General features: G+C 39.0%; 1 protein-coding gene across 1 annotated transcript in view; it reads left to right on the top strand.

The window, feature by feature from the left end:
- The first annotated feature begins 243 nt into the window (after positions 1 to 243).
- Positions 244 to 22,158, top strand: part of Dclk1 (doublecortin like kinase 1) — a 323,537-nt gene continuing 301,622 nt past the window's right edge. Inside the window, exons 1-3 of the mRNA XM_026395114.2 lie at positions 244 to 314; positions 5,163 to 5,557; positions 20,850 to 21,196. Coding sequence (XP_026250899.1) covers positions 5,182 to 5,557; positions 20,850 to 21,196 — 723 coding nt within the window. The 5' untranslated portion in view covers positions 244 to 314; positions 5,163 to 5,181. The remainder of the gene's footprint in view (positions 315 to 5,162; positions 5,558 to 20,849; positions 21,197 to 22,158) is intronic.

The following is a 22,158-nucleotide window of genomic DNA, read 5'->3' as shown; positions in this document are numbered from 1 at the left end:
AGGGAGGGCGTGAGAGCGAGTGAGACACAAGAAAAGGGAGCGCGCCTGCCGCCGCCGCCCTCCTCGGAAGAGAGGCTGGAGTGAGGCTGTGCGAAGCGCCGCATTTCAATGAGGACCGGCCAAGGCACATCCCTGCACTAGTGGCCGCAGCCGAGACGCCCGTGCTCCCGCAGCTGCTGCCGCCCAGCCCGGCACCGACGCCGCCCCCAGCCCCACAGCCCCGCAGCCCCAGCCGCACCCAGCCGGGCAAGGACAGCTCCAGGAGGCAGCCCCAAGCGCGGCCACAAAGATCCCCGGCGACTCTCCTCGGACCGGTGCGTGGTTTGCTTTTGCTGGGGAAACGAGCGGCGGGGAGGGTTGCTCCCAGTCCCCGCACTGCTCACTCTTCCCGCAGCTGCAGGGCGCCGAGGGCAGGGCGGGCGCCCAGTTTGGCGGCAGCCTCCCCGCCCGCGGTTCCTCGAAAGGCGACTGCCCTACCCTCGCCAGCCTGGCCCCGGCTGGGGGCCTTGTGTGAGGGCGGCCCCTGGGCTGCTGGCACCTGCCTCTTTTGTCTGGTGCCACCGGGCTTTAAACCCGGAGTAGGGTGAGAACCCCCTCCCCCAGGGTCTTGGCTGCGTTGTTAGTGGAGACCGAGAGCAGGGCGAGGATCTCTGAGAGGTGCTTGTCATTGTCAGGACTGGCTGCGGAAGGAGGACCAAGTCTGTGCTTGGAAGGAGTGGCTGGGCCTGGCCTCTTATTGTGTGTGTTCTTTCCTGTGTGCCCGGGAGGGTGGTGTGTACTTGTCCACGGGGGCGATCGGTGCTTGGTGGTGGCTGCAGTGTGAATGTTGCAAGTACATTTGCAGGGTCTCAAGTTCCTCTGGGGACAGCGAGGCTGAGGCTACCTCCTGCACAAATTAGTACCTGCAGTGCTAAAAGCATGCGGAGAGGAAATGGCATTTTCCTCCTAGTGGGAGCGCACGCACAGTCCCGCATTGCCCCACAAAAGAGACTGCTTTTGAAAAACCAGGTTTGCTCAGAATAGCCGCTGGATTCAGCATGCAAACATCTGCTTGTCTGTGAGAGAGCAATGAAAGATTTCATTCAAACTGGCTTCCTCTCTGCCTTACCTGTGAGTGTGTGTCCAGATTACGGTGCACATGCGTTCAGCCGCCACACTGCAGGGTGTTCGGCGAATACATGTCATATCTGTTCCTAAATATATCGCCTTTCAATGGGAAAGGAAAGTAGGGCAGCCTTTAAAGTACCAAATGTCACACCAATGCGGGTCAGAAGGGATTTTAAGCGAGGTCATATGTAGGAAAATCATGAAAGATATGTACACACCCTGTGCTATCCACATCCATGGTGGTGCACTGGCTCAGAACATGTGTGTTCCTTTTATTCCATGTGTGTTCCATCTACCTGAATCCTAATCCCATTGCTAAAATATGCTTTGGAATTCCCAGGTTCAGCATCTATTTAGATGTGGTAGCCTTTATGCCTGATTCTTAATTGGTGTGTGTGTGTGTGTTTGTAAATTCTGAAACAGGAACCCATGTGCTCATCCAGAGAATGAACACAGATTCCTCAAAATGGTGAGAAATCCCACAAAGAACAATTGAAGATGTTGGTTTCCTGGCAAGGCAATATGTACAGGAAAATCTCTGACAAGAGTCTGTCTGCAACCTTCTCCAATTGGTGTCTTTGGTCTCTGTGGCCAAAGCGCTGTGGTTTACCCTCCTGGTGTCATGCACATGGTTCCCTGGCCCTTGGCCACCAGTGGATGTGGACTATGAGTGGGGCTGTTGTGTTCTAGTAGGCTTCCCATGGAGGAAGTGTGACCAACAGGAAGCGCCTCCAATCTTGTCTAGGAGCTTTTGGTTCACATGTATCACTACACCAAGTGGAAGCTGAGCCAGTGGACGCTAGGGAAAGAGCACCTGTTTTGATACCTCACATAATTACCAGAACACAAGGGTATAAAGTGTGGTTGTTGACATTCTTTAAGTGGTAGCTGTAGTGTTGACAATGATGTCACTTTGAGTGTGGTTTTGTTCGGTGGCAACCTCTTTACCTACTTTGGATAGGCTCAGCAAAGGGAAGTAAAAGATGTGGTCTCTGTCCATCCCTGCATGGACACAAGATCCAATTTGAGGAAATATGCAAATAAAATCAAGTGAAATAAGCTTTTCTTTATTTTATTATTTGTTTATTGTTTCCAGATGGGGTCTGATTATGTTACTCAGTCTGGTCTTGAATTCTTGGGCTGAATGATCCCCCTGCCTCAGCTTCCCGAGAGCTGATACTACAGGTGCATGTCACTGCATCCATCTTAAACTTTTTCTGTTTTAGGTCAATCTTAAAAAACAAACAAACAAACGAACAAATCCAACAACTGATGTGGAAGTTTTGCTCCTAAAAAAGCCTGTTTTCTCTAGGGAATTTAAACAATTGGCAGTTGTGAATTGAGAAATGCCGCTTGGAACTGGATTTATACTTTTTTTCTGATAATACAATTATCATCTTCTGCTGCATCCCTGCTTGTCATTCTTGCTTGTTTTCTTTTAGTTTATACAACTTTTGAAGGAATTAGAGTTAGAGGAATGACCAGTGCCTTTAAAAAAGGAAATACAACACTTCAAAAGTCAACATGCCTTTATCACTCACAAAGTTTTGAAGAGCTTAGTGAGTTGGTATAAACACTAGTAATATCTTCCACCCGACCAATCAAGACAAACACACCTTTTGTAAGATGGGAGAGCTCATTTAATACACACACACACACACACACACACACGTGCACCCACACACACACATATATGGAGGGAGGGGAAGGTACAGTTACTGATATCATGGGCAAATACACAACCAATGCCTCCAGGATTGGATATTAAGTGGTAAGTGTCTTAAAGTTACCAAACTTCAAAATCAATGATACCTGATTATTGTGGGTGTAACTGTTTTCATAAAAATGAAAAATTAGTTTATGAATAGTTATTAAGAGGCATAAGGTAGTTTTCATATTTGGAAGGAGAGAATACACTAAACTCATATTCTCTCCATGTTTAAATCATACTGTTTCCAGCCCTCTTGTTGGGGTCAGTGATATAAACTTGAATGTGTGAAGCATTAGAGACCTGGCAGCTACTGCTTCCTCTCTGTGCAGATGAGGTCTTGGTTGGTTAGGTGGCTTGCTTAAGGGACTGAGACAGTTAGGTGTGAGGGCTTTAAACAACTCTTTTGTACATGCCAGCTAGGGTCCAGGCTCAGAACCAACTTTGGGGTCAGGGTAAATTTAGGTTCAAATCCTAATCCCTCAGTTACAATGTTGGGACCTATTTCCACCCCATGCCCTTGAGAACAATAACTACTCTTTTAGATTCCTGTAAGGTTTAGAAAATATTTTTAGCATATTGTACAATTGATTGATGAATACTAGTGTCAGGTATATCTTAGACATTCCATAAATAATATTTTCTTTCACTTCATTCATATTAGGAGTATCACGTAGCCATGTTTTTAAGTGTGAAATTTTTTATCACAATTTTTAAATTAATTTTTAAACTGATATATAAAATTTTTACCCATTCTGAATGGATCAGAGGTCAGTTTATTCGGGCTGAAGGCTGAATAATGATCAGAAAGATCAAAAAAGACTTAACAATACTTTTGTTAAGTTTGACTCACCTTCAGAAAGGTGACATTGCCTATATGGTAGAAATTGGGAGGTACTTGTAAAAGTCTTGCCTCAAATTTTCCATTTCCCTCATATTCTATTTTTCAGAGTGCTTGAAATTGTGTCATTCAAAATTTTGAATTTAAAAATTTTAAATTTTTGAATGCTGAAGTTTTCCCACTTTCTAGATTGTCCTGTTAAAAAATGGATTCTCCTGCAAGAGGCAGCGCCACTAGACTTTATCAATGAACCTCTTAGTGAGGATGAACTGATACCATAGGCAAGTTGCTGATAGAAAGTGAAGCCCCATAGAAAGTGAAATAGGGACCAGGGAGATGCAGGTGTTCTTTTCAGAAAATCATGATATAAAGATCAGAAGTCACCAGCTGTCTCCCTTGCCAGAAGGGGAAGATTCTGCTCCTACTAGTTCTTTTTGTAGGGGGTCAGAAACAGAAACCATTCTATTAATTAAAAAAAAAAATACTACACACATGCCAGACACTATCCTAAATGCTTTATGTCCATTAACTTGTTTAGTAGTTAATATTAACAATGAGATAGGTACTATTCTCATTCCCATCTTGTGACTGAGGAAATTGAGGCTTCAATATGTCAGACAAGTAGCTTTCTCAAGGTTACACAGTTAAGTCAAGGTCAAGTATGAATCAACAGCTTGCAGCCTTGTTTTCTTCAACCACAAAGATAGAACCTTAAGTGGAGGGAAGGGCAAAACCACTCAAATAATTATTATTTTTTTTCCTTTTGTGATTTCCTCTTCCTGCCCCCCCTTTTTTGTTTTAACCCAATTTATCTGAAGCACTAAATACAAGTAAATGATTTAAGGTGAATTCACTTCTTATAATATGGAATACATGCCTATGTTGGAAAGTCTTCCTTAAGTTGGTAGAACCTAGGGACTGATTTAATTTGCTCTCCATCTGGCCATGGGAAACACATACAGTAAATAGAACTCTTACCGTCCAACTGTTAAATGTTGCCTGCCCTCATTTTCTCCCCTGGCCCAATACTTGTTTTAGCTGTATGATAATAGGAAAAAAGCTTTTTTTCTACCTGCTACCAGATAGCAGTGTGCTACCTGCACACTGGTCTGCAGAGAACCTTAAGCATTGGAGTCGGGCAGAGCTGGGAAAGTTCCTTGTTCCAGCATTTCTCAACTGTGTTATTTGGAGAAATTTAGGAGAGAATTTTCCGTGCCTCAGTCTCTCTGCCTGTAAATGGGTACCATTCCAAACCTACTAGGTGGTAGGTAACTGATATCTCGGAGATGAACGAAACTGTAGTTGAGTAATAAGCTGTTTCCCCTGGAATTTGCCTCTTCCGTTTCTTTCTTGTCCTCCTCCTCTTTCTCTCCCACTCGATGATGGCTCAGATTCAGTACATATTATAACAATATTTCCACCCAGCTGCTCTCAAGAGGAACTCTTCAAGCCATGATCTTAAATAACCTCAGGCTGTGTGTCTGCTTTTGTTTCTGGGGCTCACAGGTTCCCCTTGCAGTCCATCATGTCCTTCGGCAGAGACATGGAGCTGGAGCACTTCGATGAGAGGGACAAGGCGCAGAGATACAGCCGAGGGTCGCGGGTGAACGGCCTGCCGAGCCCCACGCACAGCGCCCACTGCAGCTTCTACCGCACCCGCACGCTGCAGACCCTCAGCTCCGAGAAGAAGGCCAAGAAAGTTCGTTTCTATCGAAATGGAGATCGATATTTCAAAGGGATTGTGTACGCCATCTCCCCAGACCGCTTCCGATCTTTTGAGGCCCTCCTGGCTGATTTGACCCGAACTCTGTCGGATAACGTGAATTTGCCCCAGGGAGTGAGAACAATCTACACCATTGATGGGCTCAAGAAGATTTCCAGCCTGGACCAACTAGTGGAAGGTGAGCACTAAGAAATAAACCCTCAGGGACCCTGCAGGTTCCATGCTCAGGTTTCCTTGTGCTAGCCTTACTGACCTCTGAGAGGTCACATTAGAGTTAGAGGGAGCCTTAGGTTAAGATCTTTATTGTTTTGCGTTCCAGTTTGCAGCGTGATATACGAAGAAAAAAAAAATAACCATAATGGTATTACAATCAGATACCCCCGAATCATAAGCCAAGGGAAAAGTGTCCAGTTGTACAACATTCTCTATTTCCTTTGTCACACACGTATGACATGAATTTTTAAAGTTCATTTTTATATCTTCAGTTGCATAGTTCATCTTCATTTCTAGACGCAGATTGAAATTTTGCTATCACAATGTCAGAAAGTACTTGAATGAAAGATGACAAATGGATCATCAAATTGTAGAGTTGAAAGGAGCTTAGTTATCAAACCCGTTAATTTTATCATTGGAGATTGGGGACCAAAAAATCCAAAAGATGTGTTTGTGGTTGTAAGCTTGTGGTGACTGCTGGACCAAAAATGATGTTTTCTGACAACTCTTTCCACTGTGATCCTTCATTTTAAGTTGAAAGGCTTATTGTCTTTCTACAGAATTTGAGAATATGAAGGAATTGATCTGCTCAGATTATTTTTAAGTCCAATTTATGTTAATAGTAATTATCTGTTTTAGACATTTAATGTGAGAATAGGACCGTTTGGGTTCACAGATGAGACCTCATAGCTTGTGGGAGAAGAATAGATTGTTCACTCTGGGATATTCATGCTTTAACATCAACTCTGTTTGGATAAGGCATAAAGCCTTTCATTGCCTTAGAAGTCATGGTCAAAATAATTCGGGGAGAATAAAACAGGATTAAATGTATGCTGAGGTGTAAGTAAAGATAGTAGATTCCCTTTGGAGAGCAGGTTTTTCTGAGATTGAAGACTTAAGCCTTTGATGAAGCAGATAGCACAAAGAAACCTCAGAAAGGAAGGTAGGACCAAGTGTTGGAAGAGGTTGATGTTTTCTTAGTTTATCTTTACTCCAGCAGTATTTTCTCAGGTCCTCTTGTCCAACTGGGTCATAGAGGGATGCTATACAACCCCTTGCCTTCTTAAGCAGGTAGCAGGAAGCATCCCTGTCAGCTGCCTTGGAGTTGGGGTTGCTGCCTCTGGGTGTGTACTGGCAGACCCTCTTGTCCTCCTTTCTAGCCAGAGTTGGTTTGTCAATCAAAGCTGGGGTCCTTTCCCTTTTCCTTGTCTTGATCTCTTGGGAGCAATGCCATTCTGGTCACAGTCTGACTGGACTTGAGTGGGTGTGGAGGAGCCTGGGCTTGGTGTGTTTATTTTGTGGGAATTCACATCTCTTCAGTGACTTGTCACCCTGCCAAGATGCCTGTAGACTTGGCCTTCTTCCTTCTATTCAGAGGCTGGAACTTCCAGTAAATTAAAGGGGAAGAATGAACATGAAGTCTTTCTGAGCCGACTTAGATTTTATGTGTGTGTCTGCTCTGTCCTTTGCATGACCTTGGAAAATACAAGGATAAATGAAACATTTGGTGGTATATTCCAAGGGATCTGGACAAAGATCAGATGCAAAGTCAGGTGCATGATCAGTCAACCAAGCAATCCCTTTGAGGGCTGATGATATTATAGGGAGAATATGCCAAGATCTCAAAGCATATCCTAAGATAGCTGGAGGATGGATGCCTCATTGTGTTCTAGAGTCACTTGTACAGCATTTTAGAGGCCAGGGACACTTCAGTTTCTCTCCCAGAATTGGTCTTTACTGCGAAGTGGCCAGAGATATTCCTGTGGCTTCCATCTTCCAATGAAAGAGTATCGGAAGTGGCCGATGACACTATTTTCTTCACGTTTGGGGACCAACAAAATCATGGCATGCTTGCCACCATCTTTTTTGTCTCTGTTTTTTACCATAATATATCTACTCTGAAATACTGCTGTCTTGACTGAGGTTGATAATGGTTCACTATTACTGAGCATGTGCAGGGCAATGGTTGGAGTTACCTGTATGGGAATACATGTACTTCTCATCATGATCCTAGGAGGTATATGCTCTTGATGTCTATGTAATATGTTATGTAGGTTCAGTACTCTGCTCAAACAGCAAAAAAAAAAAAAAAAAAAAAAAAGGTAGGGTTAGGATTTGAACAAGGAACGCTGATGCCAGAGCTGGGTCTTATAACTGCCACTAAAATACTGTGTGCTGTGAAATCAACTCCTATGAAGGGTGCTGTTGTGTTCACTTTAATACAATGGATTATTTTTTGATATAGTGGAATGGAAGACAATTAGTGGAAAGTTAACTGTAAACCCTAAATTGTTCCCATTGACTTTAGTGGTATTTCAATGAAATATTTTTGTGTGAACTACTTCTTGAAAACAAATGTTTTACTCTTGACTTAATTCCAGAAATGAAAGATGCTTCCTTCTCTCAGAAACACTTTAATCTTTTTCTTTGTCCTCCACCCACAACCAAACCTTTTTCCCCAATCAGTATGAAGTAACTGAAGATGGAATTTTCTGATGTTTAAAAATTATTTTAAAAATTACTTTTTTTTTCTGACTGAGTGAATGGGAACTTCAGTACAGGGTGTGAGCTCACATATTGGCTGTGTTTATTTTTTGAATTTTTAGCTTAAAGAGATTTTTTTTCCTAATTCATACCACTGACAATTAACATGCAGCTGCACTTAGTGTTTAAATAGCTAGAAATTCATTTAGATTTGCTTCTTTGTCAATTACATTTTGCTTAGTCTGTTAAAATCCAAACCGTTGCTTCATATTCATCATTAGGGCCATATATCTCACTTTACATACTAATTTTATGTAAACGTCAATGCATGCTATTAGCTTTTCATTTCCCCTTCCAACATGATGATGTTTGAGTTTTAAATTAAATCCTTTTAGTGGGTGCAGTGACAACTGTATTTGGCTTGTAATTGTCTTTTTTTCCCTTAATTTGTTCTTTCTCACTTGATCTCAGACTCAAAATTCTGAGTTACAATGACATATGCGAGTTTCCTTATTTATAACAGTCTTATGGTCACTTTCACTGTTATTATTATACACTGATTTTTATGCATAAGTGTGGTTTAAGCACATTGAGAGAGCTGACTCCGAGGCCAAATTATATAATTAGTGAGTGTGCATATATGTGTGTGTGTGTGTGTGTGTGCATGTATGGTTCAAGTGCATAAATGTGTGCACATACTTAAGTGTATACCAAAGATGACATTCTTAATTGTTGCTTTCAAAATGGACTTAATATATTAAAAAAAAAAAGAAAAACATGATGCTTAATGAGGAAAGTTGAACTGCAGGCCTATTTCTGCAAGTGATTCATCTTGAGACTTGGCCTCATTTCCCCAACTTTGTACCATTTATTTTCTACTGTACATATCTACGTGTTGTGGATAAAGGAGGGCATAACACTGAAACCCTTTGAACTCTTAGGAGAAAGATGTAATGTAAATCCTGAGCGTTGCTTGATCGACCGATTTTTCCCTCTTTTAACATCTTCTTATGTGAATGTAGGTGTGAGAGGGCCAGAGCATTTCCTTATAAGGATGAAAACTATACACATATGTCATCTTCTGGATATAAATAAGTTAGTTTATTCATCAGATCTGCAGTATTATAAGTGAGTCAAGTGCCTCTTCTTCTTAGTTTTCACACATGCATTGGCTCCTCACCAGCCTTCCATGGGCATTGCCTGACACTAGCTGTGGCCTAAAGGCACTGTCCGAATCCCCAGCAGAATTCATTTCTTAGGAATAAATTAACACCCCCTCCCCCCAGAGTTAAGGAATCTCTCTCCTACCGTGGCTTCTGGGTTGTCTGGATTTTGGGGCAATCTTCTTAAGAAAATTCCCTTATTCCTCTACTTTATCTCACTGCTGGTTTCCTTCAGACCTTCCCCTACTGTATTAACAGTTTTGAAATTAATTTTTGCATTGCTATAAAGCACAAGCTCCCTAAAATTCCCCAGAGGCAACCAATTTGCTAGTTGTTTTAAAATTTTTTTATTACCCTCTCATGCATACCAGTGCATGTCCACAAGATAATTTGCTGTACTCACAGTTCTGCACCTTGTTCTGTGTGCTGGAGGCTGTAATCTTGGAGACTTTTCATATCAGTACATCTATAACTACTGGGTTCTTTTTACTGACTCCATAATAATCCTTTATGCAAATGTGCCATATTTATTGAATCAGTCTTTCATTCATGGGCTTTTAGGATATGTCCAACCCTTTATTATTACAAATAATTTTGCAATGAATATCCTTGGATATATGTTTTCCAATCATGTAGGTGAATAGCTTTAGGATACATTACTAGAAGTAGTATTGTTGAATAGAGTGATACAAGCATTAAAAACCTATTGCAAAACTCCTCTCATGCAGAGGTAATTTCAGATTGCACTCTGATCAGTATTATATGGCAGTGGCTGTTTCTCTGCCTTCAGCAAGATGATGTGCTATCAATAGCTTGGCTATTTGTCAACCTATTAAGAAAAGAAAAAAATTGATTTCATTATAGCTTTTTTTAAAAAATATTTTTTTAGTTGTTGATGGACCTTTATTTTATTTCTTTGTATGCGGTGCTCAGAATCAAACCCAGTGCATCATACATTAGGCAAGCACTCTTCCACTGCGCTCTCATTATAGTTTTAATTTTCATCTCTTTATGTGTTAAAAAGGCATTATTTTTTTAAGTTATAGATGGACACAATACCTTTATTTTATTTATTATTTTTATTCAGTGCTGAGGATCCAACCCAGTGCTTCACATGTGCTAGGCAAGTGCTCTACCTCTGAGCTACAACCCCAGCCCCTGTATTTCTTTTTATAAGTATTATTTCCCCATAGCTGTTTATTTATTTTCCTACCAGATTGGTATCTTTTTTCTTGACTTGTAAGATTTTTTTTAAAGATTAAAGCCCTTTATTATGATAATTAAAAATAGTTTTATCAAATTGCCCCTAATGACTCTTGTGTTTTTTGCTATTTAGATTTACAGAAAGTTTATATAATCCAATGTATCAGTCTTTTCATTTATGGCCTTTATTTTCATGCCTGTAGGGCCCTCTGTAACCCAAGGTCATGAAGCCATTTTATCTCCTTTTCATGTATTATTTTTATTAAAAATATTTAAAGAAAAATTTTTTTAGTTGTTGATGGACCTTTATTTTATTCTTTTATTCATATGTGGTGCTGAGAATCAAACCCAGTGCCTCACACATGCCAGGCAAGTGCTCTGCCTCTGAGCCACAACCCCTGCCCTAAAAATATTTTAATGGAAATCATATTGGTATCATATATGAGGTAGGGATTCAATTTTACTTTATTTTTTCCAGAGCATATGCTTCATTTCTTCAGTGTTTCTTTTTGAAATTAATTTGAGCTTACAGAAAATTTTTAAAAATTAAGTATTTTCTATATACTTTTCACCCATCTTCCATAATGGAATATCTTGCAAAACCATGGACCCAGAACAAAACTAATGTACAATACAGCAGCTAAACTACTGGTTTTATTTGACTTTCATTAGTTCCCCACTGATATTCTTTTTGTTGTTGTTGTTCCAGAATCACATATCATCACATTTAATTGTAATTTTCCCATCATTTTCTCTAATTTCTATTAGTTCTTCATTTTTTTTTCCTTGTCTTTAATGATGTTGACTATTTTGAGGAATACCAGTCAGTTATTTTGTAGACAGTCCCTCAATTTGGGTTTGTCTGACAGTTAGGTTGGTATTAGGCATTTTTGGCCAGAATTCCACAGAAGTGATATTGTGTCCTCATTTCAAGTGATATTGTGTGCATCATTTCAAGGAGTACATGATGTCTGCCTCTATGCTTATTACTAGTTACCCAGGAACAGTTGGTTAAGGGGCTGTTGCCAACTATCTTCTCTCTAAACTTATTGTAGTAGTCAGCTTGTCATCACTGTGACAAATACCTGGGAGAAACAACTTAAAGGAAGAAAGGTTTGTGCTGGCTCACAGTATCAGGGGTTTTAGTCCATGGTCAGCTGACTGCAAGGCAGAGACATCATGGCAGAAGGTTGTGGTGGAGGAAAGCTGATCACATCACTGCAGTGGTGCCTCAGAGAAAGAGAATGGGATTGGGAACAAGAAATACTCTTCCTGGGCATGCCTCTAGTGATCTACTTCCTCCAAACTTTAGGCCCCACCTCCTGAAGTTTCCACTTCCTCCCACTAATGTCATCAAATTATTAATCCATCAATAGATTAATTCACTGATGAGGTTACAGACCTCATGGTCCAGCTACTTGCTCAAAGCCTACCTGTGAACATCCCTGCCCTCAGGAACGATCCTTCAGTCCGTGGGTCTTTGTGGGGGATATTTCATATCTAAACCATAATATTACTATTCCCCCTTGGTGGTTAACAAATATTTTGGGGAGAAACTTTGAGTCTTTGTAAACATCTTACTTCTCCTTAAGTTTTTGCTTATGAATTTTGGCATTTGTCGATGGCTCTTGCCTATAGGAATGACTGCTCTAGTGTTCTATTGGTGATTTTCTCTTTCCTTCTTTATTTGCTACATTTTTACACATGAATGGTGTCCTCCACTTTCCTGTTTTTGGGTCATTTTCTGTGATCTCATTAGCTCCCATTATTTTGGCCCATCTTTTATGACTTATTACCGTCTCCAAACTCTCTTTTGAACTCCAACCACCTGGATGTATTCAACTGAGTCTAATCCTTAATGCTTTCAAATTCAACGTGAATAAAATGTGAACTCATTTCCCCCCATGATGTAGAATTCATATTTCTTTCATATTTCAAATCTTATTCAATGTGTCATCACCTGCTAAGTCCTAATGTTTGTGACTTGCCCCTCCCCGTGACACACACCAAATTCATATGTTGACACTTAATCAACAAAGTGATAGTTAAGAAGTGGGGCTTTTGGTGCCGAGGTCATGGGGGTGGAGCTCTCATGATCAGGATTATTTGCTTTATAAAAGGGGCCTCAGAGCACTGCCTTACTGTTCCCTCACGTGAGGGCACAGCAAGAAGATGCCATCTTCACAGAAGGGGGCTTGGCTAGCCACCAAATCCACCAGTGCCTTAGGTTGGACTTCCCAGTCTCTGGAACTAAGAGATAAATGTTCATTGTTTATAAGCCATTCTTACACAGCAGCCTGAATGAACTAAAACACACCTACATTAACACACCTCAATTGACATCTCCTTCTTTTAACTTTCAAATTCAAACTGCCAGAAAATCCTACAGATTCTGTTCGAGACTTTTCTTCAATTTGTTTTCTCCTCCCTATCACCATTATTATAGCTTTCAAGGCCCCGTTATTGTTTAACAATAGTCTAACACTTTCTTTGTCTGAATGAGTGATTAATTTTTCTACAGTGAGCCTTGTAGAAAAATTGGAAAAATGCAAAAAATGTTTCAAAAAATGAAATATTAACTCTGTATTTTCATACTAGATGCTTGTCTCTTTCTTGTGCTATTCTAATGGGGGTCTTAAGCTAAAGATACATAGTTTAGTTGTCTTTCCTTTATAACATGTTCATATTCACCCCTCTTTTCCATTCCTCTCAGTTTGTCTCAGATTATCTCCTTTCAGATTCACACAAAAGTCACATACAATAGTCTTCAAACCAGATTTCCTATCTATAAGTCTGGCCACAAATAGATTACTTTGTGTTGCACCTTGGCTTAATAACGTCTCTTTACTTCTAGAATGTGGCCCATAATTTTTAATGTGCATCTCTCAGCAATTCCATTGCTGCCCCTTCCTTCCATCTGGGCTTGTGTCGTATAACCCACTGATATACACAGCATTGCTGGCTGCAGCTCAGCTATTCTCTTTTCTTGTGTTCTCCTATCTCTGGGCTTCTCTTCTCTCCTGTCTTAGGGTATGATGAGCACCCTCCTTGGAGGGTGTATAGCATCATGATTCAAAACGCAGTCTCTGGAATTGGACCACCTGTATTTGAATCTTGTCTCCACCTTTACTGTCTATATGACTGATGGCAAGCTACCCAGGTCATTGTGCCTCAGTGGGCTCCATGACAAGAGGCATCTCAGTACTTAGCTGATGAGGGTGTGGTGAGGATCACAGATGACATGTAATGGATTCGAATGTGATCTGCTACATGGCAGACATTCAAATAACCGTTTCCACCACTAGCTTCTCCATGCTCGCCCTCTCATCTTACAGACATACAAGTCTCTCACAATCTAAACAATTCTTGCCTCGATCTTGCTGACTTCTTAAACCAAAAGATCTTCTACAGTTAAAAAAAAAATCTGCATTTTTCTATCTCTATTTCCTCAGCTTTCAATTCTGTTTCAACCACTCCACTAGGATCATCACACTTGTTGAGAGCCACGGTTTAGTCAGAATGACGCCTGGCATTTTTGCCAGAGGGAATGGTTGAAAGGTGACCCTGCTGGCAGGGGGGGGGGCGCCCATGGTTTGGATAGGAGGTATCCTCCCAAAGCTCCTGTTAATCAGGAATAGAAAATGATTAGATTATGAGATCTGTAGCTGGATAGGTCCCTCCTACTTTGAATGGACTGACTGGATGGTAACCGTAGGCAGGTGGGCATGACTGGAGGAGGTGGGTCCCTGGGTGCATGCCCTGGAAGGGTTCATCTTCCCTGTAGCTAACCCCCCACACCCCCACTCCCACGCTTACATGCCACTTTCTCACCGTGAGCTGAGCAGTTTTCTTCCTCTGGGTCCTTCTACTATGATGTGTTGCCTCATGTTGGGTTCACAGCAGTGGAGTTGGCTGTCTTTAAATATTGTTCTTACCCTGGATTTCAGCTTTTTCCAATGGGGTATGGGCCTTTTCCCTGAGCATTTTCTTCCATTCCCCTGGTTACAGCTGCCACATCCATCTCTTTTCCAAACTCCAGAATTGTATTATTTCCTGTTTGCTTGAAATCTTCAAATGGCTGTAAGTACTTCAAATTTAGTATAAATCTGATGGTGAGGATTACAGGTGAAATTACAGTCAAATTAATTTGCATCCTGACCACTTAATCCAAACCTATTCACCTTCTTATTTCACCCACTGTGGTGTATGGAAAGTAGACCAAAAGAGAAGTTTCAGTGTCATCATTGATGCACATTCTCTTGGGGCTCCACATCTAACCTATTTGCCAATTCTATTGATTGTACCTGCTAATTACATCTCATAGCATCCACTACTCTCCATCCCTAGAGTATATATGAAAGTTCAGTTCTTCAGCTCCTCTCCTTGTCTATTATAAAGATGGCATCTTGACTTCTATCCCCTATAGTCCACCTTTGGCCTTTCCTTTACACTGTAGCCCATGTGTCCTATAAACACCCCAGGCTGATCATACATAGAAACTATAGTGACTACTGCAGTCTTATCTAACTTGCTTGTTTAAGGAAACAATTTTATTTTCTGAGGAAAAAATATGACTATGTCTCTACTATATTGTGAAATAGAGCATATAATAATAATTATTATTATTATTATTTATATGACTTGCTCTCCTCTCTGTTTTCTACCAATGGAAATCATATCCTTGCTTCCAAGGTGGGTGTGAATTCCATCTCCTCTTTGACAGTATGGTGGGAAGTGGAAAGTGACTTCCTTCTCTGAATTAGGATTGCCCATACCACTTATTTAGCACTTAGCAGTTGCTGCCTTGTGATGGAATCCTTTCATATACATGTATTGCTTTCTGAGTTCTTGAGGACAGGCTTGTGGTTTAGGTTTCTTTCACTACCCAGAGTGGCTAATTCTTGTATTTACTACTGACAATTTAGAAGATTGTTAATGTTGTGGATACTTGTTGCAATTCTGTTATTTTCTGTTCTGTCATTTTCTTAGGAGAAATTCTTAGCAATGAGATTATGCGTTGGAGATACCAATATTTTCATGGCCCCAAATACATTTTGTCATGTTGTTTCCAAAAGGATTCTTATTAATTTAATGTTCCTGCTTATTTATTATATCTACTTTGTTTTTGTTTCTGTCCTTTGCCATATATTTTAGAACCTTGTATTTTTGTAAATTATAATAAGCTTTGCAATTATATTAAGCCATTGATGTATTATAGGTCCCCAGTCTTTTTTTCCCTTTTTAATTTTAGTCTCTCTACTTTTCAAATATATTTGTTTTAAATTTCAAAACAAAATGTATGTCATATTTTTTTTTTCCTTCACGGTGTTTTTCTGATGAATTTTCTGATCTGATTTTGAGAAGTTGACATTTTCCCACAGGTCTGACATAGCATTCACATTTATTTTCTGTAAGTTTATTTTTATATACCATTATATTATGAAAAACTTCTGTGGAAGAATAACCCATAAGTGCCTTTGGGGAATCTTTTTCCTTGCCTTTTATAGCACTATGAAAATCATCTCCTTAAACTGTTGCCTTCCAGGTAGATAGGAAATATTGCTGTGCATATCTGACTTGGCTCATAAAATGTCGTGTCCAGAAGGCAGGCAATGATATTTTATTCTGTAAATAATTCTTCATGTAACTCAGTTTACTTTCAAAAGTTTCAATATCTGAGTTCTAAATTTTGCCATAACTCACAAAGTGAAATTTAATTGCCAGAGTTTTCAATAAGAAAATCTATATTCTAGGAAAATGAAATATATTGCGGATATCTCTCATTTAAGATACTTTTTAACATGCCACATTTTAGACTTAAAAGTATTTTAGAGGCACCATCTTTAGTAATATGAAGGATGGGAGGGAGTTAGATCATTTTCAGCTGATGCCAAGTAATGTCAGAACTAGAATTTGTGAGTCATAGCTCCTAATCATTGAAACTCCAGCATTAAGGGGAAATGGGACAAACTTCTAGAATCCCCCAATATGGAGTCTTGTGAAGGATCTTCTTCATAGCTACTGTTCCCTGGATCAGTACCTCATTAGTACCTCATTACCAAAAATTTTCAATGGTGCCCAGAGAACTTATTTAAAATGGAAATATTATAGTTTAAAAATGGGAGCTAGAGCTGGGGTTGTGGCTCAGTGATAGAGCACTTGCCTAGTATGCCTAGTATGTATGAGGTTCTGGGTTCGATTCTCAGCACCACATAGAAATAAATCAAATTAAGTTGCTGATGGCAACAACTAAAAAGATATTTTTTAAAAATGGGAGCTAATGGCAAGATAGAATTAACTTTGTAAGCTTTTTATAATGAACTTTTTTAGAGAAAATTTGTAAGCTTTTTTAATGAACTTTATTAGAGAAAATTTATTCCCCCCCTTTGAAAAATAATGGTAAATAGAATAACTTTAACATTCATAGGTGATTAAAAAAAACAAAACCATGGATATTTCATTGTCTTAAATATAATCTAATATGTTTATAAAAATATTTTTCTTTGAACTTCCTGAAAATACTTAAATTTCTCAGAGAAAAAAATCACTGTTTTTTTAAATTGACATTTTAGAGGGTATTGGATGGATGCAAAAATAATTTCATGTTTTGTTTCCTTACCTTTTGTAGTTATCATTTTCTTTCTCTCTCTCTTTGCATAAAAGCAGATATTAACTTTTGGCCTTTGTAAATGCTACCAAAGTTTGGGCAGATGCTGTATCTGCTGTTCTTATCATATGTTGGGGTGGCTTAGACACCCAGAGTATTACATTTCAAGTGGAGGATCCGTCTTACCATAGATTTTTTTTTTTTTTGCTTGAACAAATTAAAATGGAACCAGCAGTATTCCAGGCTGGTGGCATTGCATCTGCAGTCCCAGCTATGCAGAAGACTGAGGCAGGAGGATCACTTGTGTTCAGGATTCAACATAGGGAGATCATATCTTGAAACAAACAAACCCAAACTGGCCATATGATAACCAATCAGTTTTGTAATTTCCAGTAACACCACTGAACAGATTTTTATAATATTTCCTTTGAACGATCTAAGAGCTTTGCAATCTTGCCATTCTTGTTTAACTTCACCTATAGAAAGTAATGGAAGACTTTCAAAGCAAATTTTGGGCTATTTTGATCAAATACACCTTGGTTTTTTAGATAAATTCACTTTTATTTTATTATTGAAGTAGAAGTTATGCCAAGAATTTGGAGGGGCTTAGTGTATATAGGAGGGAATATGATACAGTAATCATATCTTATTTTATAATTTTGGAGTAGCTCTTATGCATACCTCATGTTGAGACTTGAATGTAACCTATAAATAATTCTCTAGACAGGGTTATAATTTATCTTTTAACTCCTTGTCTCACTAAGAAATTAAACACTGGATATCCAGAGCTGTTTGACTAAACCAAGACTATGTATATTCTTCCCATTCAGATAATCATATTTGTTAATTTACAATTACATGTATATTAGCACATTATATTTATCCTTCTGTATCTGTGGGTTCCACATCCATGAAAATATGGATTGAAAATGTTTTTTTTTTAATTGCATCCATACTAAAGAAATACAGACTTTTGTTTCTTCTTCTTATTATTACCTAAACAATACAGTTTAACAACTATCTATATAGCATTTACATTGTAATAGGTATTACAAGTCATTTAGAGATAACTTAAAATGTATACTTAGTTTCTATGCAAGTACCCAGAGTCTAAAATGGTATAGATTTTGAGTATCTTCAGGGGATCCTGGAACAAATTCCTTATGGCTATTGAGAGATGAAGTGTTTTTTTTTTTTGGGGGGGGGGTCCTGCGGATTGAACCTGGGGCGTTTAACCACTGAGCCACATCCCCAACCCGTTTTTTATATTTTATATAAAGACAGGTCTTGCTAAGGTGCTTAAGGCCTTGCTAAGTTGCTGAGGCTGGCTTTGAACTCATGATCCTCCTGCCTCAGCTGCCTGAGTCACTGGAATTACAGGTGTATGACATATCGCCCAGCTTGAAAAGCTCATTTTAAAAAAAATATCAGGAAACACAATCAACTTTAATTTAACTGAGTTAAGGTAGAGACCACATCTTCAGTGGTAGAGAGAAGTTCAAAATTACAGTTAAGGTAAAAGTAAAAATGTGGAGCCAAATAGTTTTGTTGTAAATTTATTTGCACAGTCAATGAACACTATCCATGCTAGCTTTTCCTGAAATTCTGAAAAGTGGAGCACCATGTGATGTCTGATCTTGGATTCCTCCTCCTTTAGCCCATCATCATCCTTTATTGGAGCCTCATGTCCTTCTCCATGATTCCCATCCTAGTGGGCAATGAAGGCAGGGGAGCTCACAGTTACAGTACAGATTAATGTTCATTTATTTTATTTTTTTGTTGCTTGAGTCCAATCTACATGCTTCATAGTGGTTCTGAAGACTTTCAGTGTACTTTATCTAAGAATATGTAAAAAAATGTGTTTTTCCCCCAACAAGTCCATTCAATATTGTTACACTCTTAAAATCTACCCTCTTCTAACTCAACTGTTTTTCTAAAGTTAAAAGTTTTCTTTGTTGAGATGCCAACCCCTTTATGCTTTTAGCAATTACCTTAGTGCAAAACTTACAAATAACCATACAATTGCATATCTTCAGTTAGCACAGAACTGGGACAAAGGCTGGCTTATCCAGGGATGCTATGGGCTCTGTACTTTTGGGGAGGAATATTAGGGACATTCTCATTGAGGTGGGTCCAGTGTGATATCCCTGGTAACCATGTTTAAGAACAATTAATAACTAATAACATAAGACCTTTTTTAGTAATTTAGATTTTAGTAATTTAGATTTTAGTAATTTAGTTTTTACTTTTCCTTTCAAACTTATGCACAATTATGGTAATGCCACTTCAAGTCATTCTCACTTGCAATGTGTAGTCGAAGTCACTTTGATCTCTACTCTAATTTATTTTTTCCCCAATGCTAGGGATTGAACCTAGGGCCTTGTATAAGATAGCAAGTGCTCTACCCCTGATCTCTATCCCCATTCCCTCTACTATCTAATTTTCCCTTCATAAAAACCCAGTGAGGTTTTATTTTACAGACAAACTTCCACTCAGACATCTAGGGACTTGTCCATGGTCACATGCTTGGAGAGGCCAAGTCTTGAACTAAAATTTCTGATTACCTCTTTCCCACTGTTACACTCATGATCCTCTTCCATTGAGCATTAAAAAATGCCACTGTTGTAGCACTCTCATATATATTTTTGCTATCTGCTTAAATCCTGATGAAAACATAGTTAGGGCAAGTGATGCTCTGCCGGGGGTTGGGGGTTAGTTAACTTATACTGTTATGTGCAGTTTCTGGTGATGCATAAGGTATATGTAATACATTAGAATGAAATATTTTTTTAAAAAATTTCAAAATAAATGTTTGATAATATGTAGCTGTCCTTTCTTAATTTTGAAACACTGGTTCTGTTATTTTTATGTGGATCCTTAATTCTGTGGCACTGCATGCTTGCACCATTAATTTAAAAATAGGCCAAGGATTTAGATAAAAGTAAATGGGTTGTGTTAGATGAGGTCTAGGTCACTTTACTTGCAATTATGTAGGCATTTTAAGCATGTTTCTTGGTTAAAAAGACATTAACACATAAAAAATCAATTATAAAATCTTCAATTGCAAAATGCTCTTACCTAACTTTATGAAATCTGTATTTAGAACAGCCATTTTATAACTTATCATCTTTTTGGTACATGTGTTAGTTTCTTTTGTGTGTTATCCACATCCTAACAGCCTGAGTATTTTCATTTAAAGATTCTCTGTTAGAGTCATTTTATTTCTTTTAAATTAAAAAAATGTTAAAGAGTCATTTTAAATACAAATTTAACTATTTTTATTATAGAGTCAGTTTAGGAAGCTACTTGGCTATGGAATGTTTAGCATATACTTCAATACATTTATAAATTCATAACTATTTTAAGAAGATGTGGTTGATCCACTTTCAGATTTTAAATTATCTCAGGTAGCATGGGACCTCTGATTTTGAAATTCTCTACACATTTTATACTCCTAAGTCCCCCCAAATATTTTCTATTTTGAGTTCAATTTCATACCTCTCTAGGCTGATTCAAGCAAAACAATATTTCTGTCACTAATTCCAAGACAAAGAAAAGGAGGAATACTTTTTGTTTTTCCAAGATTCCCATCTGTTGCTGAGAGAACCAGATGAGAAGTCGGAAATCTTTCTTTTTCATTCCTTATTCATCACTCCAGTATTGTATGAAAAGTTGCAGCTTTTTTTTTTTCTTTTTTGACGATAAGGGGAAAAAGAGAAACGAAAGACAAAATAGGAAAAAAAAAAAAAAGAAATAAGTTTAGCTTAGTGTCGGTTTAAATCTCTTTCTCTCTTTCTTAGGAGAGAGTTATGTGTGCGGCTCAATAGAGCCCTTCAAGAAACTGGAGTATACCAAGAATGTGAACCCCAACTGGTCAGTGAATGTCAAGACCACCTCAGCTTCCCGGGCAGTGTCTTCACTGGCCACTGCCAAAGGCAGCCCTTCGGAGGTGCGTGAGAATAAGGATTTCATTCGGCCTAAGCTGGTCACCATCATCAGGAGTGGAGTGAAGCCGCGGAAAGCTGTCAGGATTCTGCTGAACAAGAAGACGGCTCATTCCTTTGAGCAAGTCCTCACTGACATAACCGATGCCATCAAGCTGGACTCGGGAGTGGTGAAACGCCTGTACACTTTGGATGGCAAACAGGTAAGGGTGGGTCTGGGTAGGACTCTAACTTCACAGGGACCAACCAGGGAGTTGGGGGTGTGTGTGCCACACCATGGGGATCGGAAGCATGCATTTTGCTCAAGTCACAGAGACCTGGGTCATTTACCCAGCAAGCATGCGCTTGTTGATCTCAAGCTGGACCAAGGTTTGTGCTGGGAAGAATTAATCATGGATACAAAGTACAGAATAAAATCTATCTTTGAAGAGTCAATGGTTATTCGGGCTTTCTGCTTTTTCAGTATCATTTGCTTTGCATAAATGATGCTTTTCAGTCATGTGTTTTCAATTTTGCCCTATGTCGTAGAGCCTCATGCATGTACGGTGAGGAGGTAAATGATGTAAGTAATATCTTATGATTCTGTGTTTCAGGAATGCTCACTGAGACTTATTTAAATATTATAGATTTTACAATGTAAGTCTCAGGTATGACATATCATCATCTTGTTGGCTTTAGGGTGCACATATCTAGAATATTATGTATCTTGTATTAAAAAATATAATTTCACAATTAAAATGAAAGGGAGGTCTCTTTAGCTGTGAAATACACATCTATCCACATGGATGAATGACATTTTTTTTTTTTTTGTGGTGTTGGGGACGGCACCCAGGGCCTTGTGCATGCAAGGCCAGCACTCTGCCAACTGAGCTATTTCCCCAGCCCCTGATGAGTGGGAATTTTAAGGTGAGATGAACAGAAAGGAGGTATTAGCTTTCAGGGTTTTGTGAGACTTTTGTAAAGATTTGACAGAACCCATGGTGAACTGTTTAAAAAAAGAAATACTGATCAAAAGTACAATGTGATTTCTAGTCTTTCATAGTTTAACAGTGTCTTGTTTAAGATGATCATTTTTAACATTTCTATCTTTGCTTGAAGTTTATTTATTAATGTGACTATCAAAATGCCTTTTTTAATTTTGAGGGATAATTTGAATGATTTGTAT

Source organism: Urocitellus parryii, chromosome 2 (genome assembly GCF_045843805.1).
Source record: "Urocitellus parryii isolate mUroPar1 chromosome 2, mUroPar1.hap1, whole genome shotgun sequence".
Taxonomy (NCBI): Eukaryota; Metazoa; Chordata; class Mammalia; order Rodentia; family Sciuridae; genus Urocitellus; species Urocitellus parryii.
This window is presented reverse-complemented; position numbering and strand designations above follow the sequence as displayed.